We start from the raw sequence: 27,281 nt of genomic DNA, 5'->3' as shown, positions 1-27,281 counted from the left end.
TCCCTGCTGCTGACCTGGTGGACGCTGGTTGGAATTCAGAGGACCCTTTACCTTCGGGGAGCCACACACAGCTGACCCGACGGTGGATCTGCGCAACAGGTTCCTCCTCCCTCCTTCCTTTTTCATCTTTGTTATGCCTCTGGCTGTCGGTACATATGCAAGCACGCCCCTGTCACTGAGTCTTATGTTATTGGGCAGCGGTGGACACCCCGTCCACCAATTATATTTTTTATTAATTGGACTGAGATGCGAATTAGCGCGGGGGGGGGCCGAGGTGGTTGATGGTGGCAATTTGTAGGACATTGGTGGGGGCGGCGGCCATTGGTGTGGGCAGCAGCCATTAGTGGGGGTGGTAGCAGGCATCGGCTTGGCAGTGGTAGGGGTCACCGGCGGGACTCGGTGGACATTATGGCTGCAGTGCCTCACCAGCCACTGACCTCACCGCACACCACTGCAGTGCAGCTATACAGAGATGAATGCTGGTTCTGGGATTGGGGGGGGGGGCATGAAAGTGACAGGCAAATGGCATTAGATTTTGCAGTGCACTGCACCCCAAAAGACTGACTGGCGCCCCCTTGCATCCCCCCCATACCAGCGGGCACCTTTGCACACTATGATGCTGCATTTGAGTAAAGTAAAATTACAATTTTCCTAAATGACAGGGTGAGCCCCGTTACACATGTGTGTCTCTGACCCCTACATTACCTGTGCTGTGGCACGACAACAGAGATGATTCAAAGTGTTGATTATTTTGTTTGCTAATTAGCCACTTACCATGATAGTGAGTTGATTAATAGCCTATGGGGGTAATGCAGACCTTATAGCTGGGCAGCGATTTTTGCTGTCCTGCGATCATACAGTCACCGCCTACTTGTGGAGTCTATGTTAGCTGTGCAAGTGTGTGAACGCATGTGTAGCAGAGCTGTACAAACTGATTTTGTGCAGTCTCTGCGCAGCCCAGGACTTACTCAGCTGCTGCGATCACTTCAGGCTGTTCAGGACCAGAATTGACGTCAGGCACCCTCCCTTCAAATGCTTGGACACGCCTGCGTTTTTCCAGACACTCCCTAAAAACGGTCAGTTGCTACCCACAAATGCCCTCTTCCTATCAATCTCCTTGCGATCGCCCGTGCGATTGATTTTTTCGCACCATCCCGTCGCTATGCACCGATGCCCGGTGCAGTCGTCCGACGCGCCTGCGCATTGCGGTGCATACGCATGCGCAGTTCGGACCTGATCGCAGGCTGTGAGAAAACGCAGCCTAGCGATCAGCTCTGAATTACCCCCTATGATACTAGGAGCACATTTCAGTTTAAAATCGCTTTAGTAGTTCTCGAGTGTATCGTAAACATACATACAAATGAATGATTTTGTAAATAGTTACCAAAAGTAAGTAAAATATCTATTACAACACAATATAATCTGTAAATAATTTAATAAAAAGCTAGTCAATACATTTTATTTTACTGTTGGACATTCCCAGTTGGGGCAGTGTACCTAATTCCAGAGCAAGGGTTCAAAATCAAATTATGACAATTTATATACTTTCATCATGATCCGGTACGTCAGTTACATAAAATATGTAATTGCCTATCTATCTGTTAGTCTTATGGTGAAAACGGGCAGTATAATACAGTAATTGGCTAAAAAATAATAAAGAAAGGTAAGTCTAGCCTAGTCGCACAGGATAAAGTGTTGCTCTAATATGAGAATTAGGCCCCGTTTATATTATCGTCAATTAGTTCATAATAGGAAAAAAAAATTAAATAAATTAACCCTAGATAATTTATACAGGTCTGTAAATATGCTTTGAAAAATTAAAAACTATAAGAAACGTTTTAAAGTTATGGTTCCCCCAGATGGGACTTAGCTATACTAGGATACAATTTATTTAGGAAAGATAGAATAGGAAGAATAGGAGGAGGGGTAGCAATGTATGTGAAAAAAAGCATAAATGCTACTTTAATACAAAATATTGAAGCCAAAACTGAGGCCCTTTGGGTCACCATAGAAACTGGGAAGAAGGACATTATTCGCATTGGGGTGATCTATAGACCACCAGGCCAGGGGCAGGATTTGGACAGGAACCTATTGTTGGACATCTCTAAAATGGCTTTTAAGGGAGAAGTCATAATCATGGGAGACTTTAATTTACCTGATGTAAATTGGGAGGCGTCTTTTGCAAGTTCAGCTACAAGTTGCAAATTTCTACATTCCTTACAGGGAGCATCTCTCAAGCAATTGGTGAGGGAGCCCACTCGCAAAGACTCAATATTAGATCTAATTCTTACAAATGGTGATAGGATATCTGATATATATGTGGGTGAGCACCTGGGATCCAGTGATCATCAAGCAGTATGGTTTAGTATAAAGACAGTATCCAACTCCTCTCACACAAAAACAAAAGTGTTGGATTTTAGAAATGCAGACTTTGCAAAAATGGGGAGATGTTTAAGTGATTCATTGGCAGACTGGAGGAACTTGGAAGGAGTGCAGGAGAGGTGGAAAAAATGAAAAGTGCATTACTAAGTGCAACAGACCTTTGTATCAAAATGGTTAGGAAAAGCACCAGGAAAAGGAAGCCAGTGTGGTTCACAAAAGTAGTATCAACTAGCGTGAAAGCAAAAAAGATGGCTTTTAGGAAATACAAACAGACTCAAAATAATAACGACAAAGAGGTGTATCTGGACAGACGGAAGGATGCTAAGAAAGTGATCAGACGTGCAAAGGAAGAAGCTGAGGAGAAAATGGCCCAGTCAGTAGATAAAGGGGGCAAAACTTTTTTTAAGTATATAAGTGAAAGGAGAAAATCAAATGGAGGAATAATAAGACTTAAGACAGAGAGTGGGCATTTGGTGGAGGGAGACAAGGCAATAGCAGATCACCTAAATAATTATTTTTGCTCAGTATTTACTACAGAAGAAGGGATGGGGCCACAGTTAAATTGCAAGGACATTCATAAAAATAAGGTAGATGAAAATACATTTACAGAGGAGAAGGTCCTAACAGAACTTTCAAAACTAAAAGTGGATAAATCAATGGGACCAGATGGGATACACCCAAGGATACTCAAAGAGCTAAAAGATGTGCTGGTTACACCTTTAACAGATTTATTTAACCAGTCACTAAATACAGGTGCTATTCCAGAGGACTGGAAAAGAGCAAATGTAGTTCCACTGCACAAAAGTGGAAGCAAGGAAGAAGCAAGTAACTACAGACCAGTAAGCCTTACATCAGTAGTAGGGAAAGTAATGGAAAAACTATTAAAAGAAAGAGTAGTGGAATATCTTAAATCAAACAACTTACAGGATCCAAAACAGCATGGATTTACTGGTGGGAGATCATGCCAAACAAATCTTATTGACTTTTTTGACTCTGTGATGAAAATAATAGATCAAGGGGGAGCTGTAGATGTAGCATATCTAGACTTTAGTAAGGCATTTGACACTGTCCCACATCGCAGACTGCTAAATAAACTTGAAAGCCTGGGGGTGGATTATAAATCAGTTAAATGGATAAGAACCTGGTTGCAGGATAGGAAACAGACAGTCGTAGTTAATGGAGTGCAATCTATGGAGGGAAATGTTACCAGTGGAGTACCCCAGGGATCTGTACCTGGTCCAGTTCTCTTTAATATCTTTGTTGGTGACATTGCAGATGGTATTGAAGGGAAGATATGCCTTTTTGCAGATGATACAAAGATATGCAACAGGGTAGACACACCGGGAGGGGTCAAACAAATGATTAATGACCTAGGTAGGCTTGAGAAATGGTCAAGAACGTGGCAACTACAGTTTAATGCTAAAAAATGCAAAATAATGCACTTGGGTCTCAAAAACCCAAAGGCTAGTATAGTATCAAGGGTACTATAATGGAAACTACTGAGGAGGAAAGAGATTTAGGAGTCACTATTTCAAGTGACTTGAAGGCAGGAAAGCAATGCAACAAAGCAATGAGAAAGGCAAGTCAGATGCTTGGTTGCATAGGGAGAGGAATCAGTAGCAGGAAAAAAGAAGTGATAATGCCACTGTATAGGTCATTGGTACGGCCCCATCTGGAATACTGTGTCCAGTTCTGGAGACCCTATCTCCAGAAGGATATAAATACATTAGAGAGTGTACAAAGAAGGGCAACTAAAATGGTGCATGGCCTACATCACAAAACTTACCCGGAAAGGCTAAAAGATCTTAACATGTATAGTTTGGAGGAGAGAAGGGAAAGGGGAGACATGATAGAAACTTTCAAATATATAAAGGGTCTTAACAAAGTTCAGGAGGGAAACATTCTTCAAAGGAAAAGAAGTATTAGAACTCAAGGGCATACATTGAGACTGGAGGGGGGGAGGTTCAGGGGAAATTTAAGGAAAAATTACTTCACAGAAAGGGTAGTGGATAAGTGGAATAGCCTCCCATCAGAGGTGGTAGAGGCTAAGACTGTAGGGCAATTTAAACATGCTTGGGACAGGCATATGAATATCCTTACAAAGAATCAAGGTTAAAAAAGGGTTGAGATTGCCTAAAGGATAAAATAAAAAAGGGGCAGACTAGATGGGCCAAGTGGTTCTTATCTGCCGTCAAATTCTATGTTTCTATGTAATAAAACTTATTGACCTACGGAACCACAACAATCCACCAAAGAGAAAACTTCATTGCAGTCTTATCTCTATTAATCATCGTTACATCTGCAATTCATTTCTTTATCATACATTAAGCCAGATATCTGGCTAACATAATTAGCAAATTAACATAAGAGAAACAAAAAGATATTCTTTAGATGAAATGAGTGCCCAGTGTAGTTTGAAGTGAGAACAGTTTTGCATACATTATTTAAATTTTCTACATTACACAGAAAAAGTTATATATATTTCATTTTTAAATGATCAATGAAAAAAATGTTTAAACTCCAATATATTAAAACCTCTAAAGATGATTACAAGCATTTTTATTTTTTTTACTATGAATAATAACTCAAAAGCAGAGATAAATAAAAGCTTGGAAGTAGACAGACCTACAAAGACATTGGAAAGTGACTACATTGCATTCAGTCTAACGAATCCCTCAGTCAATTATTAATGTGAAACTCAGTTTACAGAATATTTGTTATATGAAGTTGAGGATTTTGATGTTGCATTAAATCTTTGTAACAAATGACACTAAACGCAATTAAAATATATTCAATAAAAAATAGTTAAAGAGCCAACATTAATATTCTACTTGACTTTGTTTTGTAAAGGAAATGTATACCCTGTTAGGAACATGGAAAGTATTTGCTAAAGCGATACTCTCCATTTTGCAGTAATGTTTCCTCCCATGAGGACCTTGCTACATGGGAATAAGGGCACGACCAGCCGCTTGGCAGATGAGAATAATATGTAATTCAGGTATAAGTATTTACCCAATCATAGATCTGAAGTATTGGAGTATATGAGGAAAGCAGGACTGGATGGCCGGTCCTAGTACCTACTATATTCACTCGCTCACATATTTATGCTCAAGCACATGGACAGAATAGATTCTTCCAGCTGTCCTGCTATCACACTGAACTGACTGTCATTCTTAAGCTGGGTACACACTGGAGTGATATCGCTCCAAAAACGCAGTTTTGGATCGTCATATCACTCACAACGCTCGGTGTGTACCTAGAGCTGCATGCTTCCGTTGTAGCATGCGACAGATCCTTGGTTTGATGTGCTGCAAATCAAACCAAGCGCCAGTCACTAGCGTCCTGTGTTGTGTTAATGAAGTATGGAACATGGTCGTTCCGTCCTTTATTAAAGTCGCCTCAGTGTGTACGGGCAATTCGGACTGGTGGGGATTCGTTCCTATGTCAGTACGAATCTCAGTCGCGCCAGTGTGTACCCAGCTTAAGATACACTGAATCATTTCAACACTGAATCATTTACTTCATGTGTTACTGCAATCAGATTTGTCCTAACAACATGAGCTTTAAAAATGACATATTACTATGGCAGAAAGTGAAGTATTATGTAACAATTATAGGACCACAATGCAAACTTTTGTGGGAATCCCCATTCCTCTTTAGCCACAATCAACTAGCTCAACTCTTGTGTTAAAAGTCAAAGGCAACCACTGAGATCTACTACATCCCTTCTGAGCTACAGAATAGATAGATTGCATTCCTTTAACCTGAGTAATAGCCCTTTCCCACTGAAGCCTCGGCTTTGACCTAGGGATACTGAACAAATGTTGGAGTTTCAGCTATACTTTTATACCGCCGGATAGTACCGGGTCGTTGCCGTTCATACAGGATGCTTGGCGATGATGTCATCTCCAAGCGCTCATGAGCCTGCCAATCATCTGCATTTTAGGCATGACACGGGAATAGCAATGGCCGCGACCAGGGACGAACCCTGGATGCATAACCCGGTCGGCTCTTCCACCCTGAGCTGGGATCTGGGTCGCGTAGACTTGCCATAACCAAGGTTCTCAGTGTGAAAGGGGTATAACGGGTAATTGCTTACAACTCCACCCTCCCCCCGAAAAATATGCAGGCAGGCTAAGACATACTACTGGCTTTCCTATGGGTTCTGGATCACTAATATTGGTTGGCTTATAGGATGAATATAGATTGCTAGTTAATGGCTTTAAATTATTAGGGAATTATATATAAATAGCATATGAGTATATCCATAAACACCTACCTTCTTCTTTACGCTTTCTGGCATCCTCTTCACTCTTCTCCTTTGCTCGTAATGCTTCATCCGCTTTTGCTAAAAAAAAACCAAAAAATGAAATTGTATAGTTAGATCTGTAATAAATTAGCAACAGTTCCGTTTAACATTACACGCATTTTGCAGGGTATTTTCATGAATCACACTCCCGATACCCATGCAATTCAGTTTCAAATGGAAAATTGCAGATGACGTGTATTAATTCTCTTCTATTCACATTTCTGACCTTATTTCCCTTCACACTCCTGCCCATCCACTTCACTCAACAAATGAATGCTGGCTCTCCTCCCAACTGATTACTTCCACCCACTCCCCACTGTTACGGTCCTGCGGGCCAACCCTCCACATACATCAATCTGGGAATCGCCGATAGTGATGTTTATTGGTTACTTCAGCGCGTGTGGTTAATCAACACATTCACTGCCACCAGTCGAAGAACCTTTTAGGGACAAAGCCCGGGGCAAGTTCCTGCTCTCACTCGCACACTCAATAATGTATACTTAGAAAAATGGGTTACATGGGCCACTGGAGGTCTTGGGTCAAAAACACATAACCAGAACTAGAATTTTAGTATTTAATTCAAGTACATCTTCAAAGCTTATAGGTACAAAAGGTTACAAGATTATAATAACTTTAAAAGATCACACAGGTTTCAACAATTTCAAGAAAACAAAAGGGAAAAAAAACAACATTCAAATCACCTGGACAGGGTTGAACAATGGAGGAAGTGAGCACTCCTCCTGTAGATTAGGTGCATTATGAGCCATAGCTCTCCTCGACGATTATGAACAACTTGTATAGGGTGCCTCTCATACTTAAGATACCTGCCAGTTATGCTCAGACCCCGACCCTTGGGATTCTTTTAAAACCTACCATGCAATTTGAATAATACCATTTTTTTTAATGATATACGAATATGTGTGCGCTACATAAATAAATGATAATTAATAAATAAATAAGATTTTACTTACCGGTAAATCTATTTCTCGTAGTCCGTAGTGGATGCTGGGGACTCCGTTAGGACCATGGGGATAGATGGGCTCCGCAGGAGACATGGGCACTTTAAGAAAGAATTTAGGTTCTGGTGTGCTCTGGCTCCTCCCTCTATGCCCCTCCTCCAGACCTCAGTTAGAGAAACTGTGCCCAGAAGAGCTGACAGTACAAGGAAAGGATTTTGGTAATCCAGGGCAAGATTCATACCAGCCACACCAATCACACCGTATAACATGAGTTTATAACAACCAGTCAACAGTATGACAACAACAGAGCATCAGGTCCAACCCTGATGCAACCATAACATAACCCTTATTGAAGCAATAACTATATACAAGCATTGCAGCAGAAGTCCGCACTTGGGACGGGCGCCCAGCATCCACTACGGACTACGAGAAATAGATTTACCGGTAAGTAAAATCTTATTTTCTCTAACGTCCTAGTGGATGCTGGGGACTCCGTAAGGACCATGGGGATTATACCAAAGCTCCCAAACGGGCGGGAGAGTGCGGATGACTCTGCAGCACCGATTCAGCAAACACAAAGTCCTCCTCAGCAGGGTATCAAACTTGCAGAACTTTGCAAAAGTGTTTGAACCAGACCAAGTAGCCGCTCGGCAAAGCTGTAATGTCGAGACCCCTCGGGCAGCCGCCCAAGAAGAGCCCACCTTCCTAGTGGAATGGGCCTTAACTGATTTTGGTAGCGGCAATCCAGCTGCAGAATGAGCCTGCTGAATCGTGTTACAGATCCAGCGAGCAATAGTTTGCTTTGAAGCAGGAGCACCAAGCTTGTTGGAAGCATACAGGAGAAACAAAGACTCTGTTTCCCTGACCCTAGCCGTTCTGGCTACATAAACCTTCAAAGCCCTGACCACATCAAGCAACTCGGAATCCTCCAAGTCAGTAGTAGCCACTGGCACCACCATAGGTTGGTTTATATGAAAGGATGAAACCACTTTCGGCAGAAATTATGGACGGGTCCGCAATTCTGCTATATCCGCATGGAAAACCAGATAGGGGCTTTTATGTGACAAAGCCGCCAACTCTGACACACGCCTAGCCGAAGCCAAGGCTAATAGCATGACCACCTTCCACGTGAGATATTTCAACTCCACCGTTTTGAGTGGTCCAAACCAGTGGGATTTCAGGAAACTCAACACCACGTTAAGATCCCAAGGTGCCACTGGAGGCACAAAAGAGGGCTGAATATGCAGCACTCCCTTTACAACCGTCTGAACTTCAGGTAGAGAAGTCCACTCCTTTTGAAAGAAAATGGATAGGGCCGAAATCTGGACCCTAATGGGACCCAATTTTAGGCCCAAATTCACTCCTGACTGCAGGATGTGAAGGAACGGCCTAGCTGGAATTCCTCCGTAGGGGCATTCCTGGCCTCACACCAAGCAACATATTTTCGCCATATACGGTGATAATGTTGAGCTATTACGTCCTTCCTAGGCTTTATCAGCGTAGGAATGACCCCATCCGGAATGCCTTTCTCTGCTAGGATCCGGCGTTCAACCGCCATGTTGTCAAACGCAGCCGCGGCAAGTCTTGGAAGAGACAGGGCTCCTGTTGCAACAAGTCCTGTCTTAGAGGAAGGGCATACATTGAGACTGGAGGGGGGGAGGTTCAGGGGAAATTTAAGGAAAAATTACTTCACAGAAAGGGTAGTGGATAAGTGGAATAGCCTCCCATCAGAGGTGGTAGAGGCTAAGACTGTAGGGCAATTTAAACATGCTTGGGACAGGCATATGAATATCCTTACAAAGAATTAAGGTTAAAAAAGGGTTGAGATTGCCTAAAGGATAAAATAAAAAAGGGGCAGACTAGATGGGCCAAGTGGTTCTTATCTGCCGTCAAATTCTATGTTTCTATGAAGAGGCCACGGGTCCTCTGTGAGCATTTCTTGCAGATCTGGATACCAAGTCCTTCGTGGCCAATCTGGAACAATGAATATTGTTCTCACTCCTCTTTTTCTTATTATCCTCAGCACCTTGGGTATGAGAGGAAGAGGAGGGAATACATAGACCGACTGGAACACCCACTGTGTCACCAGGGCGTCTACAGCTATCGCCTGAGGGTCTCTTGACCTGGCGCAATACCTCTGTAGCTTTTTGTTGAAGCGGGATGCCATCATGTCCACCTGTGGCAGTCCCCACCGACTTGTAATCTGTGCGAAGACTTCCTGATGAAGCCTCCACTCTCCCGGGTGGAGGTCGTGTCTGCTGAGGAAGCCTGCTTCCCAGTTGTCCACTCCCGGGATGAACACTGCTGACAGTGCGCTTACGTGATTCTCCGCCCAGCGAAGAATTCTGGTGGCTTCCGCCATCGCCACTCTGCTCCTTGTGCCGCCTTGTCGGTTTACATGAGCCACTGCGGTGATGTTGTCTGACTGAATCAGAACCAGTTGGTCGCGAAGCAAGTTCTCCGCTTGACGCAGGGCGTTGTATACGGCCCTTAGTTCCAGGATGTTGATGTGAAGGCAAGTCTCTTGACTTGACCACAGACCTTGGAAATCTCTTCCGTGTGTGACTGCTCCCCACCCTCGGAGGCTTGCATCCGTGGTCACCAGGACCCAAGTCCTGAATGCCGAATCTGCGGCCCTCTAGAAGGTGAGCGCTCTGCAGCCACCACAGAAGAGACACCCTGGCCCTGGGGGATAGGGTGATTAACCGATGCATCCGACGATGTGATCCGGACCACTTGTCCAGTACGTCCCATTGAAAGGTCCTCGCATGGAACCTGCCGAAGGGAATGGCCTCTATGATGCCACCATCTTTCCCAGGACTCGAGTGCAGTGATGCACTGACACCTGTTTTGGTTTTAATAGGTTCCTGACCAGTGTCATGTGTCTAGAATCATGCCCAGGAAAGGCAGGCTAGTCGTAGGAACCAAGTGCGACTTTGGAATATTTAGAATCCAGCCGTGTTGCCGTAACACTTCCAGAGAAAGTGCTACGCTGATCAGCAACTGCTCTCTTGATCTCGCCTTTATGAGGAGATCGTCAAAGTATGGGATAATTGTGACCCCTTGCTTCCTCAGGAGTACCATCATTTCCGCCATCACCTTGGTAAATATTCTCGGTGCCGTGGAGAGACCAAACGGCAACGTCTGAAATTGGTAATGACAATCCTGTACCACAAATCTGAGGTACGCCTGATGAGGTGGATAAGTGGGGAAATGAAGGTATGCATCCTTTATGTCCAGAGACACCATAAAATCCCCCCTTCCAGGCTTGCGATGACCGCTCTCAGCGATTCCATCTTGAACTTGAACCTTTTCAGGTATATGTTCAGGGATTTTAAATTCAATATGGGTCTGACCGAACCGTCCGGTTTCGGGACTACAAACATGGTCGAATAATAACCCCTTCCCTGTTAAAGGAGGGGAACCTTGACCACCACCTGTTGAAGATACAATTTGTGAATTGCAGTTAACACTATTTCCCTCTCGTGGGGGGAAGCTGGTCGGGCCGATTTGAGGTATTGGTGAGGGGGCATCTCTTCGACTTCCAGCTTGTATCCCCGAGACACAATTTTTATTGCCCAGGGATCCACCTGGAAGTGAACCCACTTGTGGCTGAAATTTCGAAGACGTGCCCCCACCAGGTCTAGTTCCTCCTGTGAAGCCCCAGCGTCCTGCGGTGGATTTTGTAGAGGCCGGGGAGAACTTCTGTTCCTGGGAACTAGCTGTGTTGTGCAGCTTCTTTCCTCTGCCCCTGCCAAGAAAGGACGCACCTCGGACTTTCTTGCTTTGTGATCGAAAGGACTGCATTTGATAATGTCGTGCTTTCTTAGGCTGTGCGGGAATAGAAGGCAAAAGATCAGAATTACCAGCTATAGCTGTGGAGACCAGGTCCGAGAGCCCTTCTCCACACAATTCCTCAGCCTTGTAAGGTAAACCTTGCATATGCCTCTTTTCGTCGGCATCACCTGTGCATGTTCCACAGGACACGTCTAGCAGAAATCGACATAGCGTTGACTCTAGACTAATGTCTCTTTGGGCATGTTTTATATATATATATATATATATATATATATATATATATATATATATATATATATATGACAGCATCTTTTATATATATATATATATATATATATATATATGTATACACATACTAGGGTCTCCATGTCCACGCTGCTACAGCGCTATAACCCCATGCCGACACAATCGCCGGTCTGAGTAGTGTACCAGCATGTGTGTAAATGGACTTCAAAGTACTTTTACTGCATGCTATCTGCAGGATCCCTGAGGATAGCTGTTAAGTCAGCGCTACCTTTTGGGTAAACGTGACAAGCTTTGTCCACCCTAGGGGAAGATTTCCATCGTACCCTGGCCCTAGTAGGGAAAGGATACTCCCTGAGAATTCTTTGTGGGAAGCTGCAGGTTCTTGTCTGGAGATTCCCGCTCTTTTTCTTCATGAGAGGAGGGAAATTTACCTCAGCTTTCTTCCCCTTAAACATGTGTACCCTTGTGTCAGGGACAGATGAGTCATCAGTGATATGCAAAACATCTTTCATTACAATAATCATATATTGAATACTTTCCTGCCATTTTGGCTGTAACTTTGCATTATCGTAGTCGACACTGGAGTCAGACTCCGTGTCGATATCAGTGTCTATTATTTTGGATAGTGAGCGTTGTGAGACTCTGAATGTCTCTGCGACATAGGGACAGACATGGGTAGATTCCCTGTCTGTTCTCTAATCTTTTGTGCAATAAATTTACCTCAGCACCTAATTTCACATAACCAATCAGGTGTCGGCGTTGTCGACGGAGACACCACACACACACACACACATTTGCTCCATCACCTCCTTAGGAGAGCCTTTTACCTCAGACATGTCGACACACACGTGCCGACACACCACACACTCAGGGAATGCTCATCTGAAGATAAATACCCCACAAGGCCCTTTGGAGAGACAGAGAGAGAGTATGCCAGCACATACCCCAGCGCTATATGACCCAGGAAAAAACACAGCAATTTAATGTTTACCCAGTAGCGCTGTTATTATCTGCGCCGAATTATGTGCCCCCCCTCTTCTTTAAAACCCTCTCTTCTACCGTGGTATAAGCAGGGGAGAGACCGGGGAGCTTCCACTCAGCGGTGCTGTGGAGAAAAAACATGGCGCTGGTGAGTGCTGAGGAAGAAGCCCCGCCCCCTCGACGGCGGGCTTCTGTCCCGCTTAAATATACATTTTCTTGGCGGGGGCTCATACATATATACAGTGCCCAACTGTATATATAGAAAAAAGAGAGAATGTGAGACAGCGCTAATTGCTTTGACGTTTTTTATATAGTTAAAACACAATTTCACAATAACACATGTAAATACCGGCAAGTATTCTTTAAAATATACATATAATCTAATTGACTACTGAGAAAATCAATATAGCTTATCCCTTTAAGGAACTGCTGAATATAATAATGCTGCAATGTTATATTGCAGAGGTATCACTCTATCCTTTCTGGAGGCAAATGGATCGATGACATTTGCAAATTAAAGTCCCACTGTGGATAATTCCAACACAGTTCTTTATGGGTACAACATGCACCTCTACCAATCAATTCAAAGATGGTATGCAGTTCTTATTGCGTGCCAAACCAGGGTAGGATATTTGCCATGTTGGTAAAAAGCAAATCCTACCAGCACTTGAATGACACCAAATGAGCTGTTGGTTGGTATATAAACAGTTCTTTTAGGTGCACCATGCAAAGCACCAATTACCTCTCACAGCTGCTCCTCTCACTTGTGGCTCTGCCTGTGTTCTCAGGCTGCAGTGTGGAGTCCGTTGTATTCCCCCTTATCACTGGGGTGTTGTATTGAATATGCGCCGGCCGGCTAGCAGACAATTCTGCAAAAGTGGCAGTGTATCTCTCCCGGATGTCCTGCTCGTGACAAACGCGTTTCTCTGCCTCCTAATTAGCATCGGCGGCTTCCTCAGTGTCAATTAGATTATATGTATATTTTAAAGAATACTGGCCGGTATTTACATGTGTTATTGTGAAATTATGTTTTAACTATATAAAAAACGTCAAAGCAATTAGCGCTGTCTCACATTCTCTCTTTTTTCTGTTATCAAATTTGGGGGAATTGGAACTTAATCCCCGAGACTAGCTGCTAATACTTTGTGGGCGGTGGCGCCAGGTGTATACAGTTTTTGTAACAACTGTATATATGTTTACTTTTGCCAAAAGGAGGTCCAAATGCTGCCCAGGGTGCCCCCCCCTGCGCCCTTACAGTGACCGGAGTATGTGAGGTGTGTGGGAGCAATGGCGCACCGCTGCAGTGCTGTGCGTTACCTCAGTGAAGAACGGAGTCTTCTGCCGCCGATTTCGAAGTCTTCTTGCTTCTCATACTCACCCGGCTTCTGTCTTCCGGCTCTGCGAGGGGGACGGCGGCGCGGCTCTAAGATCGGACGGCGAGGGTGAGATCCTGCGTACGATCCCTCTGGAGCTAATGGTGTCCAGTAGCCTAAGAAGCAGGACCTAGCTTCAGAGAGTAGGGCTGCTTCTCTCCCCTCAGTCCCTCGATGCAGGGAGTCTGTTGCCAGCAGAGCTCCCTGAAAATAAAAAACCTAACAAAATACTTTCTCTCAGCAAACTCAGGAGAGCTCACTGAAAAGCACCCAGCTCGTCTGGGCACAGTATCAAACTGAGGTCGGGAGGAGGGGCATAGAGGGAGGAGCCAGAGCACACCAGAACCTAAATTCTTTCTTAAAGTGCCCATGTCTCCTGCGGAGCCCGTCTATCCCCATGGTCCTTACGGAGTCCCCAGCATCCACTAGGACGTTAGAGAAATAATGATGATGCCCATTACACCCACCTCCAAAATTCAGGCTCTCCACCTCTCTGTAAACTTTCAAACTGGCTTTCAAAACCCAGTATCTTAATCAAAGCTTTCCAGCTCTCATTCAAACCCATGTTCCATGCTCCTCGCTCACTGTCTCTCCCTTTTGTGTCACCGCTGTCTGTCACTTCCGTTTAGATTGTAAACTCTCCTAAGAAAGGCCCTCTTACCTCACTTATACAATGATCTCCTCCCAATGGCACTAAACCTATGATTTCAGCCAACTGTATTTGGGTAGTATGACTGCTGACGCAGCCATTTTAATATACATTGTAGTACATGTTCTGCAATGTTTTGTACCGTTAGGGGTTTATTTACTAAGGGAGGATTTTCATTAGTTTTTATCAATCTCAAATCAATCTAAATCGATGTTGGGTCTCAGGGGCTAAAACACACATTATCTTAAATGTAAAAAGTAATAATAAACAAACAAAAAAATCGCCCGTCAGTAAATGAGTGTTTTAGCACCTAAAACCCAACATCAATTTAGATCGATTTAATCAACCTTTAGTAAATATCCCACCCACACAGTCCCCCCCCCCCCCTCTTTTTTTGTCATTCTGTTTCTGCTTATTTTCTTTGGAAGGCGCTGCGGACCCTTTGTGGCAACACATAAATGATAATAATAATAAATATTATTATTATTATTATTATTATTAATAATGATGATAATAATTAAAGTATTGGAGGCTGATAAAGGGTGTCAAATGATTGGCTTTTGGAACTTTTATAAATGATGGAAAAATTATAGCCAGCAAGTGTGTTTCGCCAAATAAAATTGTTTAGAGTATTTTGGGTACATTAAAATGTCTCTGTAGTGATATTTAAGTGTATATATATATATATATATATATATATATATATATACACATTTTTTTGTAAAAAACAACAAAAAAACTATTCTTGTAACTCCCATCTGCAATTTCAAAAACACCTTTCCTATCAATATAACACCTCAGCATATATATCACACATACTTGAATCCATTTTTCTGCTTTTTAGAAATAAATACCCATAAAATGACATGTCCATATAGGCCAGACTTTCATATTTAAAAACCTATAAATACATTATTATGCATTGGGAGGGGTGTCCAAAGAGCACTGCACTGTGTCTCATAATTTTTAAATTAAAATAAAGCTTTCCCTCTACTTTTCACCATGTCTGGAGCTGCAAACTAAAATTTGCATGAACTCCCACTTGGGACAGTGTTAACGTCACGCAAATTTATAATTGAATAGCAAAATGTCACAGCCACAAGTTTTTAACCTGTGTTAAGCAATTTTTGGTCAATTTGCAGCTTATTGAATCCTGCTCCATATAAAGGGGTTGATGCTGTGTTGGGTGACAGTATTTTAATTTGTGCATATTTTACGGTTTTGTACTTCAGATGAGCACATTCTTTTTCTACACATCCCTTCATATACACTATAGATGTGTAAGTATTTTGTACTTACCCCTCCATAGAGGTACAGAGAAGGAGGAGCATGCAAGCATTGGCAAAGTCCAGTAAAGGCATGTTAAGGTAAATGTTTCACTCAGACCACAATAAGGGCACAATGCACTTATCGGGAGATGTATAATTTGCAGTGCTCAACATCTGGTGCAAAATACACACTGTTAGTGGTGTCAGTAGCAGTTTTTTTTCTTAAGGGGAAGACAACGAATATTTGTATTTAACTGAACTTCATTAGTACCTTTACTTTACATTTATTTAGTGATATTTTAAATGGTAAATGCAACTATTACAGACATAGGCCAGGCTGTCTTATGTATATAATACATCATGAAAGTCAGCGGCGGCTCCTACCTTTAAGGAGGAGGGGGGCTGCCGCAGGCCAGGTCCCGAGGAGAGGCGAGAGCCGCCGGCCGGGTCCTGGGTCTGCACATGCGCAGTCAAGCGGCAGCTTTACTGCGCATGCACAAAAAACTGGCTTCTAAGGACTGTATGACTCCAGTCAATATAAGCCGGGGTTTGCGCATGCGCCAATCACTACCACGCAATCACAGCCCAGTCTGGCAGTCCTGGAGGGAGAGGACACCTCCCAATGGGACTGCCTGTGAGACTCGCCTGGCTCTGTGCCCTAAACTATTTGCATCTTTTTGTGTGATACATATTATGGCTATGTTTATGGTGAAAAAAGCACCCAAATCTATACATCAGCTCCACAGTATTTTGTGCATGAACAATACGACCATTAAATCATTAAGTGGCCAAAAAACAAAAACAAAAAAAAACTGTGCACCTAGGCAAAACCATGTTGTACTGCAAGTGGGGCAGATTTAAAATGTGCAGGGAGAATTAGATTTTGGAAGGGCACGTCCAAACTCAGATATAAATCGCACTGTAAAAATAAAACTGTCTAGTAGTTGAACGTTACATGCAAAAGCAGCCAGTATTACCATACATAAACAAACAGAAATGTATTTGCTCCCCTTGCAGTGCAGCATGGTTTGTTCCAGATGCAATTTTTTTTTTCGCTTCGAACCCAAGTCAGGTCCAATGGCAGTAAACAAAATATATTATGTCAGCAATTAAATCACAATTTTACTATAAAAAGGTTCGAAGCAAGCATGAAGGAAAGAATTTATAGGGTATTCGGCTCACAGTCTACAAATAAATTACAGACTTGTGAACTACACACAGCAAAGCATTAAATGCTCTGTGATTGCATAACTATTAGGACCTGATCAAGTATTACTCCACATAAGGCAAATTAAAAAAAAAATTCTTTAGAGATAGGGATTCCTTTTGATAGCACAGAGCAGTGGTCCTTCTTGAATCACGACGCCCTAGAGTATCAGCTTTTTGTTTTTCACGGCACCCTTAGGTCAAATGTTTCTTGAGACGTTCAGCAAAAATTATTTCATAAAGTTACTTGTGCTTACCTTTCATCCTAAGACTAAGTTACGGTAAGTTGTGGTGCACAGGATTGCGCTTATGTTACATATTTTATGATTGGCAGCCACCAGCACTGAGTTTGCCTATTACACGGACCATAAATAATTTCATTTGGTACTGAACCAAACCTGTGGCACCCCAGCAGGTGACCTCTACACATGAACAGTGTTAGCTCTTTACTTAAATGCAGGAATTAGATCTACATAACATCAGATCTAATAGCGTTGATGTAAGTGGAGAATATATCCGGAAGTTTTCATACTTCTGAAGGGCTCTACTACATCAGGAGAATTTGCATTGACGCTATGGATATCTTAGCAATCTCCATGCACTACTGCACTTTAAAACAAAACTCTCACACTGAGTGCCGCAGGTTTAGGCAGTTAAGAGCGCAGGAACCAATGACGTTGATTTTTGTCCACAAACCGGACCATAAGGCTGCCCCTAACAGCCTGGGGATGGAACGTATTAATGGCTGCATTTGTAATGTGATCATTAACAGACATCATTGCATACTTACCTGTGGGAACATCAGCCGGAATGCTTAATTTTCTTCTTGAAGGGACAGCTCTGTGATACCCAGCTGTCCTGGCAATGCTTTGACTTCCAGGGTTCTGAACCAAGGTCTGAAATGTCCATGCACAGCTTCTGGCTTGTACATGTGCAAGGGACCAGTCATGTAGACGGAACCTTTGGATTTCTCATTGTAAATTCGCCCATTAGCTACTATATCTAAATATGGCATTAGCTCAGCATTGAGCTCCTGAAAGTTGTGCTTTGCAGAGCTTGATGCATTTGGCCATATCATGGCCCCATACAAATCTGTGGGCACTGATTTGCTGTGGGACTGCTGCAGATACCACCCATATCTGCTGCGGACCCTTTAAAATAAACAGGGAAGTATATAGATCTACTGAAAATTCAGAAAACGGCAACTGCATTTTTTTTTAAAACAAAAAGTCTTTAATACATCTCAACAATATTGATACTGTGCGCTTGAGTACGTGGCTGCTATCACACTTTTTTGCTTAATTAAACTCATGGTCCAACCTTGCTGATCTATATTCACTATGATTAGATATAGGGACAATTCAATGCTGAGCGATGCACGGTCGCAATGTGTTGCAGTCTATGTCACTTAGAATGGGAAAGAGCAACACAGCTCATTTTGCTGGGCACCCTTACATAAGGTAAAATGAGCGACAGATCACAGGCAGTACTGAGAGCACATAGCCTGAACTGCCCACAGAAACTGGTTAAACAGACCGTATATAAACATATAACGCTATGGTTGATTTGTGAGCATGAAATAGTAAGAAACTAACTGCTGCTTTCTGGTAATGCAAAACACGTATACTTTACTATTGAGATTTCCTTCAATAGTCACTCTTGCGGCACTACTAAACAATTTCATTAAGAGGCAAATGTCATGGGTAGTGTGGTAGGAGTAACTTTAACATGTAATTTAGTATATGTTTGCCATGGTTCTCCAAATTATTGAAAGATCCAGGATAATAGGTTTCAATATATATTATAAAAGGTACAGTGTGTCAAAGCCATATAGAGGTATATTTACCAAGAGTGGAAGATACTCCTTATCTAATAATAATAATAATAATAATATAACCCTTTCCCTAACACCAATTTCTCTTATGGCAAGTGTGAAAATAAGTGGGTGTAATAAAGGTAATACCACAATAATTTATCTCTTTTATAGAATACACATACTGTAATCTTTTTAAAATGTATTTTATCATACCGAACCAGAAATCAATATTAGAAAACTAGAAAACGATCCTGTCAAAAACTATTTCATAGTCTATTTTACTATTAAAACAAATAAAATGTTTTTTTTTTTTTTTTTTTCAACTAATAAAATAAATGTGTTATTTAGAACATGGGCCCTCATTTTGAGTTGTTCGCTCGCTAGCTGCTTTTAGCAGCATTGCACACGCTAGGCCGCCGCCCTCTGGGAGTGTATCCTAGTTTAGCAGAATAGCGAACGAAAGATTAGCAGAACTGCTACTAAATAATTATTTGCAGTTTCTGAGTAGCTGCAGACCTACTCACAGGTTGCGATCAGCTCAGTCCGTTTAGTTCCTGGTATGACGTCACAAACACGCCCTGCGTTCGGCCAGCCACTCCCCCGTTTCTCCAGACACACCCGCATTTTTCCCTGACACGCCTGCGTTTTTTAGCACACTCCCGGAAAATGCTCAGTTACCACCCAGAAACGCTACTTTCCTGTTAATCACTCACCGATCAGCAGTGCGACTGAAAAGCGCAGCAGGATCCACAGCAAAGCTGCTAAGTTTTTAGTTAAATAACTAAGCGCATGCGCCCTGCGTGCCTTGAGCATGCGCATTTTGCAACTAATCGCAGCATAGCGAAAATCGGCAACGAGCGAACTCGGAATGACCCCATGGTTTCAAATTGTAACACTGTTTTATTAAAGATATTTTAAAGGATTTTTTTTTTTTTTTTAAAGAATATCCCTCAGTTTCTTAAAAATTCTACTTTTCTGCATGAAATTACCCATCTGCCAGACAGGTAAGAAATATTCCTGAGAATTAAGAGTGAGAACATCCCACAGACAGGCAGAAATCTGCTCACTTTTCCTGACAAGCTTTCTGTGACCACTAAACTGTGGGAGGTTGGCAGCTTTCAGCATATCTACATTGAATGAATGATTGCATTAAATCAATGTCAAAGAATCTACTGTTCACACAAACAGCAAATTTAAATAATGCATTAAAGCATGAAGAACAAAACAAGGTAACATCTACAGTACTGGCCCATAGCAGTAGAGAAGGGACAGTAATACTACTCCCACTGAAAATCATTATTGCACTACTCAAACATTAACTGCAAGAGGAAGAATATCATTGGTCTGACGGTTCTCATTTGGTGTGGAGAATTCCAAGAGTGCAGGTACAGGTGACAGAGGTATTCTAAGGAGGGGACACAAAGCCCAAGGGACACTGAACAGGTATAGAGAAATTAATTAAAGGATATTGATGAAACCAACCATTCAGGAAAAAGATTATAATCAGGACCAAGAAAGGCCCTTGGTAAGATAAGTTAGGGTTGGAGGTGCGCCACTAAGCTGGGTTACAGTATTTTTTTCTAGAGGTTATTAGTGTAAGCCACTAGTGGGCCTATCACTAAAAAATGATGTGAACAAGCTGATTGTGAAACGTACGTCATCCACTAACCAGCGGGACGTGGGCGCGCATCTAATACGGAGGTACGGGAATCTTACCCGACCCGGCGTCCGGCTCCCGCAGCAGCTCCCTATTAACACACTGAGACTTGACTCTATATTGGGCCAAGGCGCACGCAGCACACGGAGGTGCAGGAATCCCACCCGACCTGGCGTCTCCCGGAGCCCTTTTTTCGCTTAAACCACTGGAGGATTTCCCTGATCTCTTACAGGCACATTACGTGGCATTAATCAGGTACTCAGGGCCGCTCTCTCATCCAGTGTGTAACATCTGCAGGCCCCCCTGCAATGCACCTATGCAACAGGGGAGGGGGATGTGAAACGTGGACAGCAGAAGCAGCCCGCACTGCTCTTTCCTTTCAGCCCTAGGTGGACGGCTCTTCCCCGCTCTCATTGTTCCCATTCACTGCCCATTGTGGCACATGGGACAACAGTAGAAAGGGAACCTGTTTCCACACACCCGAGACTCTTTTCCACCTTTAGTTTTTATATCTTGCAAATAGCATTATATGGATGCATTATATGTGACTCATAATAATCTCATAGAGACATGCATGGGAATACCAACTAAATAATGCCAATTTATAGCCATTTTTCAATTTTTTGGCTAGGATAGAGTACAATACGCACAAGCCCAATTTGTTAGTTAATTGTGCCTGTATAAAAAGGGCTGGAGTTATCAATCAGGACAAAAATTAATTCTGATGTGCCGATATTTAATCTGAATTACAAGCCAGAGAACAATTTCAATCTTGAACTTCTTGTTATAAACACTCTGTCACAACTGAGGGCCTGAGCTGACGGGAGGCAGCCTCAGTTGTAGGGGCTGAGATGTAACGGAACCTGGGAGGTTGTATCAGACCCCTAGACATGTAAGTAACATGTAGAATAACTGCCCGAAGGCGTGACCACGACAACCAGGATAAAAGTCAATGATGTTTATTATGACAAACTCCGTAACACAGCAGCAGTAAAGGAAACATAAAAGTCAACAGAGGATAAATACAATTCCTGGGTACTACAGGGTGGCAAGGGCCACAGGCACTGGTAGAGTGAGACAGTTCTTATAATCTTCTAGTTGGAAAGTCCTTACCAGGCCTGACTGTAGCAATGGAGAGAACCCAGGATCGTACCAGCTGGTGTTCCAGGAAAGGCTGGGTTGCTGAAGATAAAACGGCTGCTGTGGATACTGGCTGGAACCAGACTGTTGTTGGTACGGAGTGGATACTGGCTGGGACCAGTTAAATAATAAACGAACTTGAGAGCGATGAAATAATAATGAAGTTTGGAGTTTGAGAGCGGTGAAATAATAATACCGGTGGAGAGTGGTAAACTGCAGAAAAGGACACCGGCCCTTTAAGAGAAGCTGTACACTGCTGGAAGCTGGGCTGGAAGCAGGTGATTGTTTGAGAGCGGTGAAATAATAATACCGGTGGAGAGTGGTAAACTGCAGAAAGGACACCGGCCCTTTAAGAGAAGCTGCACACTGCTGGAAGCTGGGCTGGAAGCAGGTGATTGTTGTAGCTGGAAACAGGTGAGTCCAGAATGGATCGGAGAGTCAGGCTACACCGCAGATGGAATGCTGGTGCGGGTCTCTATAGCAGAAGTCTGGAGACAGGAGCTGGAACCTGGAAGACAACCACAGGAGAGAGACAAACTGGAACTAGGTTAGACAACCAAAGCACTGACGCCTTCCTTGCTCAGGCACAGCTAACTTATACCTGCAGCAAGGAAGGGGTTGGCTAGGCAATTATGCAAATCAACAATACAGACAGCAGATTGGTGGAAATGCTCAGATGACAAAATCCAAGATGGCTGCGCCCATGCAGACACTTGGAGGGAAGTTTGGTTTGTAATCCATGTGAGAATTGAAACAGTAATGGCGACGCCGGCCACAGGAGACAGGAGACGCCAGACTGACAAGCGCACATTTAACCACGCGGGCACAGCGGAGGCCGCGGCTGATGAAATCACCACTCTGACATTCTGCATGTGGAAACTCAGGAACAGCGGGATCCGGTCCTGGAACGCTGAGCCAGCCTTAGGAGGCATCTGAAGGGTAAGTAATGGCGTCCAGATACCCGGATCGTGACAGCACCCCCCCCCTTTAGGAGTGGCCCCAGGACACTTCTTAGGCTTTAAAGGAAACTTTGCGTGGAAATTTCGGACCAAGGCAGGAGCATGGACGTCTGAGGCATTGGTCCAAGAGCGTTCTTCAGGACCATAGCCCTTCCAGTCAATGAGGTATTGTAACTGACCGTAACGGAAACGTGAGTCCAAAATCTTGGCCACCTCGTACTCGACTCCCCGTTGAGTCTGAACTTTGGGAGCTGGAGGAAGTGCGGAATGAAACCGATTCAGGATCAGCAGTTTCAACAAAGAAACATGAAATGTCCTGGGTATTTTCAAGAAGGATGGTAACTGTAACCTGTAGGCAACAGGATTGATGACTTGTTCAATCTTGAAGGGTCCGATGTAGCGAGGTGCAAATTTCATGCTGGGAACTCTCAACCTCAAATTCTTCGTGGACAGCCACACACGATCACCCACCTTGAGAGCAGGAACCGCTCTACGCTTTCTATCGGCAAACTTCTTATACCTGAATGAGGCTTTAAGCAGGGCTGCGCGGACGTTCCTCCAGTTATTTGAAAACTGACGCAAGGTGACATCCACTGCTGGAACAGAAGTTGCGGGAAGCGGTTGGAATTCTGGGACTTTAGGGTGGAATCCATAATTAATGAAGAATGGTGTAGAAGAAGATGAGGAATGGTATTGATTGTTGTGGCTGAACTCGGCCCAAGGAAGGAGTTGAACCCAGTCATCTTGAGAGGAAGACACATATATACGGAGGAAGGCCTCCAAGTCCTGATTCACCCTCTCGGTTTGACCATTGGTCTGAGGATGGTAAGCCGTGGAAAACTTTAACTTGACTTGGAGGGCTTGACACAAACTTCGCCAAAATTTGGCTACAAATTGTACTCCACGATCCGAGATGATCTCTTCAGGAAGACCGTGAAGTCGGAAGATCTCTTGTATAAACACTTGAGCCAACTTGGAAGCTGACGGAAGACCGGTGAGAGGGATGAAATGTGCCATCTTGGTGAACCGGTCAACTACCACCCAGATGGTATTAAACTTGTTGCAGATAGGTAGATCGGAAACAAAGTCCATCGACAAATGGGTCCAAGGTCGACGGGGAACAGATAATGGAACCAGTTGCCCCGCAGGCGACTGGCGGGAGACTTTGTGTTGGGCACACTTTGGGCAGGAGGCAATAAATTCCATAACGTCCTTCTTCAGAGTTGGCCACCAGTAGGACCTAGAAATAAATTCAAGGGTTTTCTGAATGCCTGTATGTCCAGCAAAACGGGAAGCATGGGCCCAATGCATGAGCTTCTTCCTTAGAACTGGCTTAACAAAACTTTTCCCTGGTGGAGGCGTAGAGTCCATCCCTACCGTGGAGAATGCCAACGGATTAATAATAGGATGCTTGTCTGCAGACTCGGACTCATTTTCTTGCTCCCATGAGCGGGAAAGGGCATCGGCCTTACGATTCTGAGAACCCGGACAGAACTGGAGTTTAAAGTCAAACCTAGAGAAGAAAAGTGCCCATCTGGCCTGACGAGGATTCAGACATTGTGCGCCTTTGAGATATAAAAGATTTTTGTGGTCGGTAAGTATGGTGATTGAGTGGGAAGCTCCCTCCAACAGGTATCTCCACTCCTTCAGAGCGAGCTTGATGGCTAGCAACTCCTGATCGCCAATGGCATAGTTGCGCTCAGCTGGGGAGAACTTCCGGGAGAAGAAACTGCAAGGATGTAGATGTCCATCTTTGGCCCTCTGGGATAACACTGCTCCTACTCCAACGGAGGAGGCATCTACCTCTAAGATAAAAGGAGAGTCGGTGTCGGGCTGTTTCAGAACTGGTGCAGAGATGAACCGTTGCTTCAGAAGGTGAAAGGCCTGTGTAGCTTCCTCGGACCACTTGGACGGATTAGCACCTTTCTTGGTTAATGCAGTGATAGGCGCCACAATGGTGGAAAAGTCTCGTATAAATTTTCTATAATAATTGGCGAACCCTAAGAACCTCTGGACCCCTTTGAGGCTTAAGGGTATAGGCCAATTCTGGATTGCTTGGAGTTTCTCAGGATCCATCTCTAGTCCGGAACCGGACACAATGTAACCTAGAAACGGAATGGTTTTAACTTCAAACACACACTTCTCCAATTTACAATAGAGGTGATTGACACGGAGACGGGAAAGAACCTCTTTTACCCAGAAACGATGATCTTCGAGATTATTAGCAAAGATGAGGATGTCCTCTAGATAAACCACGACATGGCGGTACAAGATGTCCCTGAATATCTCATTCACGAAGTGCTGGAAGACTGCTGGAGCGTTGCTCAATCCGAAGGGCATGACGAGGTACTCATAATGTCCGTCACGGGTGTTAAAGGCGGTCTTCCACTCGTCACCCTCACGGATTCGGATGAGATTGTAGGCACCCCTCAAGTCCAGCTTTGTGAAAATAGTTGCACCACTAACTCTATCAAAGAGCTCGGTAATCAGGGGTAAAGGGTATCGGTTCTTGACGGTAATGTCGTTCAAACCTCTGTAGTCGATGCACGGACGCAGACCACCGTCTTTCTTCTTAACGAAGAAGAAGCCTGCGCCGGCTGGAGAAGAAGATGGTCGGATGAAACCCTTCGCCAGGTTCTCTTTGATGTACTCTTCCATGGAGTGTGTCTCAGGCAGAGACAACGGATAAGTTCGGCCTCGCGGTGGATCCTTCCCTGGAATGAGGTCGATTGGGCTGTCCCATTCTCTATGAGGAGGAAGGATATCAGCAGAGGCTTTACTGAACACGTCCGTGAAGTCTTGATATGGAGGAGGCGGAACATCAGATGACCTGGGGAAGGAAGAACAAACAGGAAGAACTTTGGCTAAACAAGTCTCAGCACAGGAGGGACCCCATGCCAGTATTTGCGTAGTCGTCCAGTCAATTGATGGGTTGTGGAGACGGAGCCATGGAAGGCCTAAAACCACTGGATGTGTGGCTCTTGGAATCACTAAAAAAGAAATATACTCAGAATGAAGAACTCCCACTCTCAGACGAACTGGAAGAGTCCTTAAGGAAATGACTGCGTCAAAAATCTTGCTGCCATCCACGGCAGTCAAAGAGATGGACGAGGACAGTCTCTCGGTGGGTAGGGACCACCGTTTAACATAAGCTTCGGTTATGAAATTCCCAGCTGCTCCGGAATCAAGGAGGGCAATGACGTTCCTGTAACGTTGAGCAATTTGGAGCGACACTGGGAGGTTACAGTCATGAGGAGATGGAGAGGAGATCATTACTCCTAGCCGGCCCTCTCCTTGGCGAGCTAGGATCTGGAGTTTCCCGGACGTTTGGGACAGGCATTGATAGTGTGCGACGGAGCTGCACAGTAGAGACAGAGAGACTCAGAGAGACGTCTTCGGCGCTCAGCGGGAGATAGACGGGAACGACTAATTTGCATAGGCTCATCCTTGGATGGAGATGGTTGACGAGGAGGAGGAGCAGAAGATTTAGGAGTAGATGATCTTCCTCGCTCAGTTGCTCTCTCTCTGAAACGTAGATCAACCTTCGTGCAAAGAGAAATTAGCTCATCCAACTTAGAGGGCAAGTCTCTGGTAGCTAACTCATCCTTGATGCGTTCTGATAAGCCATGCCAGAATGCAGCATACAGGGCCTCGTCGTTCCATGCCAGTTCGGATGCCAGGATTTTAAACTGTATAAGATACTGTCCCACAGTACGTGTTCCCTGGCGTAAACGGAGAATCTCAGATGAAGCAGATGTTATCCGGCCTGGCTCGTCGAAGATGCGCCTGAATGTAGCTACAAAGTCAGTATAGGAGGATAGCAGGGGATCAGACTTCTCCCATAAAGGTGATGCCCAGTCAAGGGCTGTGCCACTGAGAAGGGAGATGATATAGGCAATTTTGGTACGGTCACTGAAGAAATTGCCAGGTAGAAGCTCAAAGTGGATTTCACATTGATTGAGAAATCCCCTGCAGAACCTTGGAGATCCATCAAATTTTGCTGGCGTTGGAAGATGAAGATGTGGACTGGAAATGGGTAAGGTGGGTGGGGTTACAGCTGGTGTCACTGTAGTGGACGCACCGGACGTGCCAGGTCCACGGAGGGTCGTTTGAATCCCATCCAGCCGTGTAGAGAGATCCTGGAGACAGCGGATGATGTGGCCCTGTGCAGCCTCCTGATGTTCAAGTCGGGCTGCCAGTTCTTGCATTGGCCTGGCCGCTTGATCCTGGTCTCCGGCTGGATTCATTAGGTCAGTGCTTACTGTCACAACTGAGGGCCTGAGCTGACGGGAGGCAGCCTCAGTTGTAGGGGCTGAGATGTAACGGAACCTGGGAGGTTGTATCAGACCCGTAGACATGTAAGTAACATGTAGAATAACTGCCCGAAGGCGTGACCACGACAACCAGGATAAAAGTCAATGATGTTTATTATGACAAACTCCGTAACACAGCAGCAGTAAAGGAAACATAAAAATCAACAGAGGATAAATACAATTCCTGGGTACTACAGGGTGGCAAGGGCCACAGGCACTGGTAGA

At 44.1% G+C, this 27,281-nt stretch overlaps 1 protein-coding gene across 4 annotated transcripts in view; it reads right to left on the bottom strand.

The window, feature by feature from the left end:
* Positions 1–27,281, bottom strand: part of RSRC1 (arginine and serine rich coiled-coil 1) — a 678,098-nt gene that overhangs the window by 135,998 nt on the left and 514,819 nt on the right. For all 4 annotated transcript variants that reach the window (XM_063916134.1, XM_063916133.1, XM_063916131.1 and 1 more), the window contains exon 7: positions 6,662–6,730. In XM_063916134.1, the coding sequence (XP_063772204.1) occupies positions 6,662–6,730 (69 nt within the window). The remainder of the gene's footprint in view (positions 1–6,661; positions 6,731–27,281) is intronic.

The sequence above is a fragment of the Pseudophryne corroboree genome, chromosome 4 (genome assembly GCF_028390025.1).
Source record: "Pseudophryne corroboree isolate aPseCor3 chromosome 4, aPseCor3.hap2, whole genome shotgun sequence".
NCBI classification, from domain to species: Eukaryota; Metazoa; Chordata; class Amphibia; order Anura; family Myobatrachidae; genus Pseudophryne; species Pseudophryne corroboree.
This window is presented reverse-complemented; position numbering and strand designations above follow the sequence as displayed.